Genomic DNA, 14,289 nt, shown 5'->3' on the forward strand with positions numbered 1-14,289 from the left:
TCCCAAGAATAATTGCAACCCAAAGACTTAATTGAATTTTGTAATTATTGATAAAATTGAAATTAAGTGCCTAGCATAATGTAGCTAAAAATGGCTTCTTGATACCTCAGAATTATGTAACTAAGCATCCCAAAAAATTAGTAGTTTCCCCACTCTGCCTTTTGAACACTATATCAGAACCATTCCAGGTTATTGCAGATGTTTCAGTGATGTGTAATAACATTTTTTCTTGTAATGGAATAGAAGATTTTAGGATTATTCACAATATCTGATTTTCCTTGCCTGTCTCTGTTCCCTAAATTTATAGCCTCAGTCTAGTCAGTGTATGGAGAGGAGCTTTTGAATTAGTTCCTAGGATTCACATTTTGAGGGGCGAAGGTCAGTTTACTTAGGCAGTGTGAGTATCCTTCACTTTCTTGACTACACAGCTAGAAGTGATGAAATGCATGTGGATATTTAAAAAAACAAATTCACTCAATGGATGGCTGAAGCGAGTATGTTATAGGCATTACTAGGGAATGCTGGAATTCTTAACTGTTATGGCAGCTGGGGGTAGTTTGCATTTCTACTAAAGCTGAAGTGTAAGCCTAATTTTGTAGATACAACCACTTTTTTTTTTTTTTACAATGTAATTTCACATATAATTTATGGGAATAGTCTTTAAATCTCTGCTGGAGTTTGCTCATACAGTCTGCTTGCTGATTTTAAAAGTGTTTGTTGCTGAACAGAGATCCAAGTACGGCCCAAGTTTATTTAGGGAACTTTAGTTTTGTATTTCCAGATGCAAACATTTATTTCTTGGAACTACAATACTACAATACTTTACAGAATGTTGATAACAGTATACATTAACTTCAGTGGAAAAAAAAAATAATGTTGCAGCATTTTTATCAATCACTAGGAATCCTTCTGCAATATTAATGTATTTTCTCTGTTGCTGTTGCTCAGTACAAAGGGAGAGGAAAAATCTCATGTATATGGGTGCTCTGCTCAGTTTTCTTCTGTATTTTTACATTTATTCTTTTGAAAATTTGTACATTCAAAAAATTCACTTGTCTGTCTCCTAATAGTTTCCTAAATGTTTTCTTATCCTTTGTCTCTAATATGATTCTGTGTGAGTCGTGTTTGCCCATGTATGAGGCTAATTTTATGTGCTTAGATAATAGCGGTGTAAATCAATGTATTGTCCTCAACTGATGATAGACATTCTTGAACTGTGTCACAATGTGTATTCACAAGCAGTTCATTCACACTGCAGGTAATTTTGAGCTCTAAGATTTTAAGATAATACATTATGAAAAACACAGAAGAGCTGTTTTCCAGCATGTAACACCAGACAGATGTTTCCTTATGGTCATTTCATTGGAAATTTTGTGAATCTTCTTTCAGTTCTTGCTGTTTATATTCGTCAATATTTATGGACTGGTTTAAAATTTATTTAGACACATACTTGTTTTCATTTAGTCTGAAAATATATGCATACTTATTTATTCTTTCATGAGAGTTCTGTAAGAACTCTTGAATAGAAATCATTGTTGTCTGGAATTCCCTTCTATTCATCAATGTTTCTGAAAAATCATGCTTAGGATGAACAAAATACTCCAAACATACCACACAGAAGCCATGTTTGGATAGAAGAAAGTCTCGATTCTTCTGTAGTATGTCTTTTTATATTCAGTTCAAAGTTGCACCAGCATTTTTATAATTATTGCCAAATGCAAATTTTCTAACATTTGACTCTTCCCTATTCTATAAGGTATCTCTCATGGATTTTTTCTTCAAATTACATTTTACTTCTGCAGACTATTTTAGTATCGATATTCTTCAATTTCTCTGTCTCAAGTAATGTTGGAAACCCTCTTGATCTCTATTATTTTCAGTTTTTATGTGTTTTTTTCCTGTTTGTTTGCTTCATCAAAATAACCCAAATCCACAGAGACTTAAACTTTGCAAATAACAATTTCCATTTAATAGGCAGCAACTTAACTAGAAATAATATATAGGAGGTTTTTGTCCTCCCTGGTTCAAATACTGCCTTTCCAGAGCAGCAGAATTTCTAGTATTGTTTGTTGTGGATATAGGACTACTTCTGTTCTTCCTCAGCAGTATTTTATTACTGGCACTGGACCAAAAGAAAATAATTTCCATTTTACAAACTGTCACTTCAGGATGGCTCCATAGTGTGGAGGAATGAAGCCTTCATCTCACATGGAACATAAGTTATTTTGTGGTAGGAATAATATGAAATTGTACAACCTCTAATAACCCAGGCTAATGTTTCAGTTTGCACCCTTCAATATTCCAGCTACCCTCCAATTTAATAGCTATTTTAAGAAAATATTTTTGTAGTCTCTTTTAAAACTGTAGCTTTTCATATCTCTTAATGGAGGTCTTGCTCTGAGTTAGGTTTGATTTCTCTGGTGAGCTATTTTATAACGATATGTGCTGTGTATGGATGACATCTGACCCTGTAACTTGCCATCAGACCTTTGAGGCCTTCATAGTTCTTTGAAAATTTCCAACCCAGCTTGCTCGTAAAGGATCGGCATTACAGATCCTTGCTACGTGCATGTGATCTACAAAGGTGCTTAAATGGAGCAGATTGCTCTGTGACAAACTTCTTCCAAACTATGTGCTGCTCTTTCAGAAGTTTATCAGCAACTCTATAAAGTACCATTCCTTTTTTCTTAGTCATCCAGACAGTTCTTAACTTATATGATTACGTCTTTATCCAGTCTGCTTTCATTTTTCAATAAAATTTATTATTTGATATGCTGTATTTGGTGTTATAAAATTCAAATATATGTATGTGCCATAATACTTCAGTTTAAAATTATACGTTTAGATTTTTAATCTCTCTTGGGAAGACATGTTATTATAGCAGAATTGATATGTTTAGTTGCAGAACACTTCACTGAACATCTATGGCCAGTTTCCTTGAGAAGCAGCAGTATACAAATTATTTGCACCACATAGCACACTGTCAGTTTACAGAAATACCTGTGTCTTGAGAAATTCCACTCTGATTTAGCTGACTTACAAAGGGCTGAAGAGTGCCTTTCTCTTCTCTTCTCTTGTTTGAGTTTCTCAGGGAAACTTGGTAGCATACCCTCATCACTGAAGGGCTTGGTTGTGCTGTCATCAAGTGCAGTCGCTGCATGGAAACACCTGTGAGCTGCGCAGACTCCTTCAGTGAGAAATGTGAGGGGCAAGAAAGGCAGATCACATTTCAGCTCCATTTACTCAGCTATCAACTAGAGGTTACTCAAAAACATAAGACCATTAAAAAATACAGATAATACTTATCTGTATATGGGATTGACGTGTCTAAAATGCAAAGCTGCATATTTTTATTGACATTTCTTTTAAAAAATTTCAACTGTCACAGTGGATATAGAAAAAGGTAAAAAAAAAAGATGGTAAAAATATGAAGGTAAAAAAAGAGATGCTTTCTGTGAGAGTTACACAACTCAGTCTGTTTAGTTTATCATGAAGAACACTGATAAATAACTTTTGTTTTGCCTGTACTTTCTTTGGGAAATAATGTACAATACTAAAGGCTTTGTAAGGTACCAAAGGCTTTCCTTAACTACTAAAGAGAATTGTAAAAATAGCTGATATTAGAAAGCTTGAGCCAGAAAAATCTAATAAAATCATCATAATAAAAGGCTTTATGTGTTTGAGTTAGAGTTTGTTTAAGAGATTAATCATACAAGCAAATTCCCTGAAGAGCTGTATTCTTCATTTTAATTCTGTCAAATCAAAAGAGTTGGCTAGTGGGAGAAATGTCTTACAAAACTCAAGTTGTCTTGTACTTCTTGCAGAAATCATGGATAATGTTAAATGAATCATCCTGCACTTACAGCCTTATGTTCTGTATGTGTTAGATGAGAAGATAGTTTGAATCAAATGGATCCTGAAATTAATAATGAAACAATTTTATTTCCTGAATTCAAAAGGAATCAGTGAATTGCTTTCGTCTCATTTTGGAAAATGTGAAGCCCTGACAATATTGGCCAAGAATGCTGGGGCAAATATCTTTTTAATTACTTAACTAATGTATTAACCTTCTGTGAAAAGTTGTCTGACCATCTATCATAAAGGTAATGCTAATAGGATTAAGCCTTTGGTTATTTTGGTTATTTTTGGGATCAGCTTTTATTTGCTTTTTTTAGGTGTTCTTAATACTCTTGAATAGCAAATAGAGGCTGTGTTTTTTGACTTTCAAATGTGTAGGAAATATTTGCAAGCTCTGTTGAAAAGAACAGTAAAACAGTAGTAAGGAATTTGAATGTTTCATAAAATGAGCCAAAGCCACAGTAATGAGCCAGGAAATCTCACCTTTTTTATTAAATGTTGAAATTAAAGGGTTTTTTCCAAGGTAATTTAGGAATGGCAGTTGGAAGAAGTCTGGCATGTCCTGAGAGTGGACAAATAGTTCCTGTGTGAGTGAACCTAGTACTTCCAAAAGTACACCCAGATGAACAATATGATTATGGTGTGCTTTTTTAATGGGGTAAAGAGAAGGGTTTTCCTCCTCTTGGTTTTACTGATGCCTTTTAGTTGTGTTTTCACTGTAGAGCCCACAGCTCGTGTGGACATTTCTCTATTAGTTTAAATAAACTGGCTTGTCTCTCATTAGCAGTGCAGCCAGTAAATATATTTTGCAGTCCTTTCTGTAACTGGGAAGAAAAATAGGACTGCCATAGGACTTCTGCATAATGAAATTTTCAATTTGGAACTTTTGGGATTTTTTTTCCTCTTAGGCATTTTTAAAAATAGTTTCCAATAAAGTGTGATTTTGGAGAAGATAATAGGAAACTGAAAAAATTAAACATCAAGTTCAAGCAAAATAATCCTAAAAATACTGTCAGGCCTGAAATGTTTGTCCTTAATGTGTCATTTTTTTTCTGGTCAGGGTCTATTACAAAGAGTTTAGTTAAAGCTAAATACAGGGAAAATCAACAAAAAATAATGTGGACATGTTATGAAGACTTCCCGGTGAAGGCAGCTTAAAGACATAATAACTAGATGGCAAATACTAGTTTGGATTTAAGATGTATGAAAAATTGAGTGAGTTAGTCCTTTTGACATTAGCACACCAGAATAGCAAAATGATTCATTATTAAAATAGTTGATTAAAACTAATACTTATTAAAGAATAGAGAATTTCTCATTTACTTCTTCCCTGCTGTGTAGGAGCCTTTCCAGCCACTAAGTGGAAAGAAACTAGAAGAGTCTTGGAAAGCAGCTGCCTTCGGGAGTTATTCTTAGGATTGTAACTAGTTCTTCTCCTGCTTTTGCTAATTGCTACCACATGGAGCAGTGAAGCTTTAGCAAAATGTTGACTCAGTATAAGTACCAAAATAGAAAACCAAAATGACTATTGTCACGCTTAGGCGTGAAACTCTTACCAGTTATGGACAAGAAAATAATTACTTTTTAATCTTTATTTAGACTATATTTTAGTTTATTGTCCCTTCACGCATATATTCTTGCCTAGTTACTCTTTCATCAGAATACCTGAATAGTGAGGTGCATAACCTACTGTTATTTAGTGTTGACATTTAAACTGTCACTGGATTTTTAAAGTCCATATTTTCCTCCACAAATAAGCATTTTCTTATGGTACACTGAGATCAGTTTGTCATAGTTCATTTTCATTAAGCTTGAAAGATCTCCCTTCAGAGAGAAGGTGATAGCAATTTTGTTCTTGATGTGGTGCAGCTAATTTTGTGTTCCTGCTGGCCACAAAATCACAGGATTTTATAAAACTGCCAATGCGTGCCCTTACCTTGTACTCTGGTATCTCTGGTTCAGCCAGTATTTGTAGTTCCTGTCTGGTTTATGCCTTTACTAATTCTATGAGGGAAGTCTCTTGGTCTTCTCTGCCTAAATTATTTGCCATTTTGCTCTAAGCCCAAATAGTACTGTTCAATATGGGAAAGTTTGGGTATGGAAAAAATTCCTATTCCATGACCCAAATTGCTAAATTTGAAGTTCTATTAACCTCTGTTATTCTTGTGCCTTGCTCTGCTAGAAGAATGAGTGGTTGATACTCAGAGATCAGTATGAAAAAAGTTCCATCGGCTTAGCCTATCACTACTGTATTCTTTAAAAACTTTGCTGCACGTGAGTGCATGGAAAGTTCGTACAGATTATCTCTGCAACCCTTCCAAATCCTAATTCAGCAAGGGCACAGCAAAGCTTATGATTCCTTTATATTATCTAAGGTCCTTTACAGTTTGAAGAGGGAAGAGTTAGCTTCTTGTTTCATATTACTGCCTTGTCAAAGTGAAGTGCAGGTTTTCAGTGCTGACAATAAAAAGTTAATGTACAGGTAGCTAAATACAAACACAATGTAGACTTCTAAGTAGACAGAAATAGTGAAGTTTGATTCTTGGTTGATTCTTTTAGTTTCTATGTAGAATACGGAATTAAAAGTCTTATGATTTAAATGACAGGTGAGTTAAATTACTGAACTTTATTTTAGTGCTGGGATCTTTCTCAGTTCTTACATTTCAGGGTTCATTGCATGCCTCTGAAATAAAGTAGCAGCTAAGATTTCTGAAACAGATTAATTTGTTTAAAAAAAACAACCATGTTAAATAGCAAAATGCTGAAGTTAAAGATAAGAGAATATTCAAGGTAACAAATAAGTGCTGATAAGTTTGATACTTAGAAGAGGGTTACCCCACAAGATTCGTAAGACTAATTCTTTTCATTAGAGTGTGGGTGTATCTAAGGCAAATTCAAACACCAACCTGCACTAATAATGAGTAAGAGTTAATGATGACTTCCGTTTATCTCACAAATGGCCGGCAGTGGCTAATGGGTACTCCTGCTCAACTTCACAAGCCATTTTGCAGTGGATATGGGAATGAGCTCACAAGACCAACCCCTTTCCCCTCTTATACTAGAGGTGCTAGAGGTAAGTGTGGTTTTGGGGAACAAGGGTGGGAGGTCATGAGATGAAAGTGATGTGGGCTTCTTAAATTTTTCACAAACCTCCATAAAGGCATGTATCTGGGGATGGGCAAAGATTCAGATGAATTCTTATTTTTTGCCCAGAGAGATTACCCAGACCTAAACTGACATGCTTTCCTTGAACTGGGAGTCAGAAATCCCTTTTCTCTTCTGTTTTTCTGCTGCAGAAATTCCCAACATTCCCATTATGTGGGCTCCAGAGAGGGGTAAGCAACATCTTCAATCCCACCCAATCATTTCCAAACTAATTCTTTGCTAGTATTTTTTTGCTTTTTTAATCATCATCAGAAACAGTTTTTAGACACATTTTTCCCATTTGTTTGATTTTCTTGTGGATTCTCATATTTTTGTTTTATAGGAAGGTCCCATGGCCTCCCCAAGTGCTAGGGTCAGACTCATTTGCTGTTTCCATTTGTGTGCTATTCTCCTGTGGATTTTCATGGTTCACTCTGATCAAATGATATTACCAAAGGGTGAGCATCTAGACTCTTGGGACTGTTTCACTCATGGTATCCTGAGTTGTTGAACAAGCACTGCCACCCTACTGCCCTGTCAGTCATTTGTCAGGCTTATGTTTTGCTCTTGCCAACAGTTGCATCTGATTATTGGTGGGCTTCGGTCTTTTTCTGCCTTGTCTGGGGACTGCCTGGCATTCACTGCTGTCTTATATTCTCTCTACCTGCTGGCTGTGTGGCATTGTCCTCCTGAAATCTTGGCCCTTTGACTGTCTGGCATTGCCTCTTGACCAGCTAATTGCTTGACAGTGACTACCTACTGCCCTGTCCATCTGCTGAGCAGCATGTATCGCCTCCTTATTGTCCTTTCAATCTGATTGTACACGGGCATTGGCCTCCTGCTGCCCTATCTCCTGCTCCAAGTGCCTGGCATTGCCTTCCTGCTGAGTGCATCTGCTGACTTTGTGGAATTTCTCTTCTGCTGTTTGGCACACCTGCTGAATGTTTGGTACGGCTTTAGCAACTTGCTGAATGTTTGGCATTTTCCTCATGCCTTTTCACCTGATCTTTGAATATAGTGTCCCCTTGCTGCTCTTTGAGTCTGCTTACTCACTGATACTTGCTCTTTTGCCATCCTGTCCACTTGCTTTTATGCCTGGCATTTCTATCATATTGTCCTACCCATCTGCCTAGATTTTATTTCTAAATATGCACCAGTCTGAAAAGATTAAGAAGAATTGTAAGGAATGGGGAAAAAACTATTGTCTGGCTCCTTCATGGTCTGATTCAGTTTAACATACCAGCCAAAAACTGATCTCAGTACCAGCATTCAACTTTTTTATAGAACTACTCAAAAACCTTTTCCCATCTTATGAAAAAAGAAACCAAACCCAAACCAAATTGAATTGTATTCAGTCTTTGCTTCCATCACTGTATTCGATAGGTGTAGTTGTACTGTATTAAGTATTAAAGTCAATAGTAATTAAGTACTATAACCCTAATATTACCTAAGGTATCTCAGAATCCATGGAAGGTAGGTAATAACAGGAGGGAAAAATAATCTGTTGCTCAGGCTCAGAAAGATTAAGGTTTGAATGTAGAGCTGTGTTCATTAAAACACAGTGGATCAAAGAAGCTAAATAAATTTTACAGGTCTCTTTATTTAAAACAGAGGTTGCAGCTAATCTAAATATACCACTGGATCAGTACACTACTGCCAAACTGAAATGTGTCCTAATTGCTGCTTCCTACTTTTTCTGTACTGGGAGAGTGGTCAGTTGCTAGTTTATAGAAACCTTTTGTCACTCTCTCACAGATTAAGAGCAAGGACTTGACTACATCTGTAAGGTCCACAGTAAGGGAATAAATCATTGTCACATCTTGGAGTAAGAAGCAGGATTTCCTGCTCTTCTTTTAATTCAACTCATTTGACCTCTTTTCCTAGCTCTGCCACAGTTTTTAGCTTATTATGAGTGTTGTTGGGTTTGTGTTTTTGAATCCAGTAGCAACTAGGAATTGGAGAAAATATTCTGTCATAATGAATCCTGTCATCATTTCATAGTAACTTCTTACTGTATTTAAATAAATAGTATGTAATATTCATTTAACCTTAGCTTTGAATCTCTTCAGATATATTATTACTGCTTTTGATATCTTCAAAGTTACCTTAAATATGTGAAATTATGTCTAAAGGGATGCCTTGTGAAGGCTAACCTAGACCAGAGGCTAGATGGAGTTGAAGAATAAAGTAGGTGTTTATTAAAAGGCTCAATGGATACACCTTGGGCAGGACAAGAGCCCAGCCAGGGCTACACCCAAGATGAACCAAAATGGTCACAAAATGGACAACTGGTCACGAGGTCTCTCACTTTTTAAAGTTCTGGTCCATTAGCATATTGGAGTTAATTGTCCAATTACAGCTTTAGGTTATGAAGTCCCATCCTTCTTGTTTTTCTTTCTTCATTCCATCGTCGTTTATGCTCTTGGGCCTGAGATTTGGATCATTTGTCCTTGATCCCCACCTAGAGAAGGAATTGTTTTGTCTACCTACTCTGTGAAGAGAGCTTACTATCCCTTAATATGAAGCTCAGAACTACACACTAAAGTAGCACAGAATCTGAAAAATAGAAAAGCTAAAACCTGAGGCATTATAAGCATAGAGGCAGGGCAGCATTCCTTGAGTCGGTAGCAGCTTTCACATTGTAGGACCAGCTGTGGAATCAGAGAAAGACACTGTGAGAGAGCACCTTGTTCCCATGCCCCCAACACCAGCTTGCTGCTGTGGAGCATGGCTCCCAGGACAGCTGGCAATGTTCAGAGAAAGACCTAGTAGGACCCTTCTCCCAGTTTTCACATGAATGCCTAGAAACCAGTTAACTTGTGTTCTGCTCCAAGGAGCTGGAGGATATGAATGTCCACCTATATTTTAGTCCTTTACTGTCTCCTAGGCTCTCCTGTCCTCTCTCTTCTCAGCCTTTCCAACCCTCCCTTGTTTTTCCAAGCATATTTTTTTCACAACTTCATAAACTCTTAAAGATGGTAGGCTGTCAGTCTCTCACTTCCCACCAGCTTCATGTTGTTGAAGGGTGTGGTGACAAGAACAGGTCGCAATGGCAAATCACTTTCTCCAAGATTTAACTCCCAGTGTTACTTTGATGCTTCCCTAGGCTGTTGTTTGAGAAGCATAGCAGGGGCTGGAAGGGAGGAGGAATATTCACTCTAGCATAGTGAGGCTGCAGGATACTGCAAGAATTCACTTCTTATCCCAAGAAACATAAGTAATTTGTTTGTGTATCATTTCAGTTATTTTTAGTATAGGGTTTTGAAAATTAATATTACCTCAAAAATGTGGGGACTTTTTTCAAATAATATTTGAGTTGCATGAATTTTAAATGCAGAAAAGCAGCAGAAGCTGGAGGAAAAGAAACACTAAGCTTTTTCTTGAATGTATGGAACTTTCTTCACTGAAAATTATACCTACGACAGAACTGACGCAGTGCTGTCTTAGGCAGTTCACTGTAACATATCAAGTTAAATCAGTTTTCTGCCTGGTACAAATATTCAAATTAATTCTAAAAGAATCTGTGGTAAATTGAAAGAATATATTTTAGGTTTTGTCTTATAAATGAGTTAACATTTGGTTAAAGAAAAGTTTGCACACAAAGCCCTAGGAGTAAGATTTTCACTGTTAAATCCCTGTAATAGTGATATACCACATTATTTTATCTTTTTTTTTTTTAATATGGGTTTTGGGGAAGTTTTTTTAGTCTTTTGTCCTTCTTATTTTCGAGGGGGTGAGGAGGTTGAAGGTATTCTTTACCCTATCCTATGCTGATTCTCTATGAAAAATTAGCTTCTAAAATAGTCATGAGCAGTACAAGTCTTTCCAGCTCACAGAGTTTCCCTTTCCAGAATAACTAAATTTTGTGTTATCAGCCCGTTTTTATCTCTGTTTTATTCCTCTTTTTTCCAGACTATTTTCCTTCCTTATTATCTCTGATAAAAATCCCTGTTACAGTTCTCATAGTCATTTCCTGAACTAAAATATCTAAATCTTGCAAATTATTAATCAGGAGAGAGTGTTTATTGTATAATCTCTTTACTTCGGTGCACTTTTTAATTTCCATTTATTTTTTTACAGTTCACCTTCTTTATTCTTCTCTATTTTCTAAAGGTATCTTTTCTGATGATAGCAACATTGCAGTCTCTAAGCAACTAATTTCTTCAGTTGTTTCTGAAAAGAAATTCCTAACTAACACAGGTCTTTTGCACTCAAAAAGAAAGAGAGATATATGATTATTTTTCTACCTTGGGACTTCCAGAAGGTGTTTCACTCCCTTGATCCATCAGTTTCATTTGACATTTTCCACTCTTAATGTGTCTGACAGTGACTCGTATCAACTTGGAATTCAGATTTTATTATGTGTGTATGTTGCTTCTGGATTCAGATTGAAAAATTTATTTGATTAATTTTAGACAATGCTTTGAATGATACATGTTGTGCTGAAAAGCATACATGCCATTTCACTTGTCATCATAGACAAAGGCTTTTGCTATTACAATTAATTGATGTAGAGCAAGTCCCAGTGTCTCTCTGCTGTTACCTCTTAACTTAGTTGGCCAATAGCTTTTGTTGGAAAAATGAGAAGATGATATTGCATTTAGAGTAGACAAATTTGACAGCAAATCAATCCCTTGTTTCCCAGCTGCTCGCTAGAGATCAAGAGGGTGTAGGTGCAGTCAGCTTACTCTCTGACTGCAACCAATTTGGCACTTTAAGTCTGGCCACATTCAGTAAGAACTTCATGAGTGCAGATTCACAGTGTAGTTCATGAAATCAGCATGTTACACATTCTTGTTAGATTGACTGTAATAAATGCATTAGATCTACAAAATGTAAGCATATAGTGCTATGTGCAACTCTTCACATGTCATGTGCAAGGCAGGCAGAGGCACTAATCTTACAGAGGCACCCCAGCTTCGGCGAGGAACAGAGCAGCCTGTTGGCTTGTCTGCAGAATGGGATCATGTTCTCATCCTCTGCCTCTGAAAGATTTCAAATGCAAAATTGATACTTTGTGGAGAAGTGGAGATGATATTGTAGTCAAATATACTGTTGCTACTTTCATAAATGGTGAGGGGGCAGCTGTTTGTATATAAAGGCAGGGTTTTGCACCCCTAGCAGCAGGCCATCATGCCCACATCAGTTCCTTCACCACACATCTCACAGCATCTTTCTTGGCTTTAGGCCTTATTCCTACAGATGCATGTGCAAAGTAATGAATCAGTGACTGTTGCAGAATTGTTCCCCCCGTACATTTTGCTGCTCTTCTGCCCAGACAGGTTTTAGATTCAGCCTGGAGAAGAGAAGGCTCCAGGGAGGCCCTATTGCATTCTTTCAAGACTTAAAGGGATGATAAAGGGATAAAATGATGGGACCAAACTTTTTAGCAAGGCCTGATGTGATAGGACAAGGAGGAATGATTTTAAACTGAAGGAGGGTGAATCTAAATATTAAGAAGAAATTCTGTACTGTGGGGGTGATGAGGCACTAGCACAGGTTGCACAGAGCAGCTATGAATGCCCCATCCCTGGAAGTGTTCAAGGTCAGGTTCAATGGGGCTGTGAACAGCTCGATCTAGTTGAAGATATCCTTGCTTATTGCAGGGGAGATTGGATTTAAATGGCCTTTAAAAGATCCCTCCCAACTCAGACTATTCTATGACTTGCTGGAGCTTCTTTCACTTCATTTGGGCGTTTAATGAAGTCAGATTTATGTAATTGTTTGGGAATTTTATCTGAGACTGCACCTAAGTTTTTGTTTGATTCAGCCTTTACTGCTCTCATGGAACATCATAGCAACAATAATCAATCTTTTTCACCTTCATTGGTTGCTTTCAATAAATATTTGTACACCTTTATTAGGCTTTCTTCTTGCAACCTTTTTGCAGATAGACTGAGTGAGTAGTAAATAAGCTTTGTTTTGTGTAGTGTTGCAATCACATACATCACTCATTCCAGAGAATTAATCATCATCAAGTTCAAGTGGCAGATTTTGCAGATTTCAAAGCTGAATGAAACCTACACATTGCACCTTCAATTTTGGCTGAATTTTTGGCCTACAACTCCCTTTTAAAGAGTGAAAAGTTATTGGGTTATTGTCACTTCCTACTATAAGCTGACCAGTTCTTCCTTTGAAACCAAATAATGTTTAGGTATCCAGGGGTATACAGAATTCATCCATTAAGAACAAGGCTTAACACTATGGTGTCTTTCAAACTCTTTTACAATTCATCCATATTTCACTTATTTCTGCTTGTCAGCATTGGGCATTCCTGGAAAAAGAACAGAGAAGGGCACAAAATTCTCTTAGATGTGTTTGTCTCCTAGGGATCTTATTCCTGCAGAATCTTAATGAGAAGCTGCTGTTAAATCATCATCATTCTTTGCAGGCAAGAGAAAGTGGAATTTTCTTTTGACTTCAGGTTAACAAAGATGGATTTTCCAATCTAGCTAGAACTGTGGGATTTTCTCAATAGCTTTTACACTGTTTAGACAGTCTAATATTTTCCCTATAAATATTTTGTCTTTTTGTTTATTTTCATTTTTATATTTTCTTTTAAAAAAAGATGATTATTTAAGATGTATTTTGTTTCATCAGATACAAAGTGTTGGGCAGCTAACCTTGGGTGTGTTTGATTTCTGTGTTATTCTGAATTATGGTCTTGTATCAGCCATACAATTTATACAGAAATACTGTCTGATTTTTCACTTGAGTTAGTCTGCCTAGAGGTGTGATGTTTGTGGTTGCTGTACACTTAGTGTGAGCACATCTGCTGTGGTAGTGAGATGCTTAGCATTCAGTGCAGGAGTCCTGTGTACATTTTGGGTACACAGAGCAAGAACTGACTTGTTCACTGTGCCTATCCAAGAATCTCTTTTGCCTTGTCATTTCTTAAAAGCTACTGCCTTTTCTCAGTGATTCATTCACACACTGCTAGTGTAAAAATCAGTGTGCTGAAGAAGTTTGGATACAGAGGGAATTTTATTAAAAAGCAAAAAGATTTTTCTGCATTTTTCTGATGATCTGCTACTTCAAGCACAGCAAAAAAGTGAGGGGAGGTGCTTATATATCTGTGTTGCTATATCTATATTAATGAAAAAGTGTATATATTATAGGAACCTTGAGGGTTTCAAAACTGAGTTCTGCGGCTGGGAAGTAAACTGGCAGAATTTGTCTATACAGTGCAAAGTTGTAATAATGTGAAAGCGCTGTTCTGTCGCAGTTGAGTAGTGTCAATAAATGATTCAACTGGTTTTACCTAGCACATGAAAGATGTTTTAACAA

General features: G+C 36.6%; 1 protein-coding gene across 20 annotated transcripts in view; it reads left to right on the forward strand.

The window, feature by feature from the left end:
- GPHN (gephyrin) overlaps window positions 1-14,289 on the forward strand; it is a 275,721-nt gene that overhangs the window by 146,414 nt on the left and 115,018 nt on the right. For 13 of the 20 annotated variants that reach the window (XM_053980254.1, XM_053980258.1, XM_053980257.1 and 10 more), the window contains exon 5: window positions 7,155-7,193. The exons of the other annotated variants lie outside the window; for them this stretch is intronic. In XM_053980254.1, the coding sequence (XP_053836229.1) occupies window positions 7,155-7,193 (39 nt within the window). The remainder of the gene's footprint in view (window positions 1-7,154; window positions 7,194-14,289) is intronic. 20 annotated transcript variants of the gene reach the window in all.

Source organism: Vidua macroura, chromosome 6, assembly GCF_024509145.1.
Source record: "Vidua macroura isolate BioBank_ID:100142 chromosome 6, ASM2450914v1, whole genome shotgun sequence".
Classification (NCBI taxonomy): domain Eukaryota; kingdom Metazoa; phylum Chordata; class Aves; order Passeriformes; family Viduidae; genus Vidua; species Vidua macroura.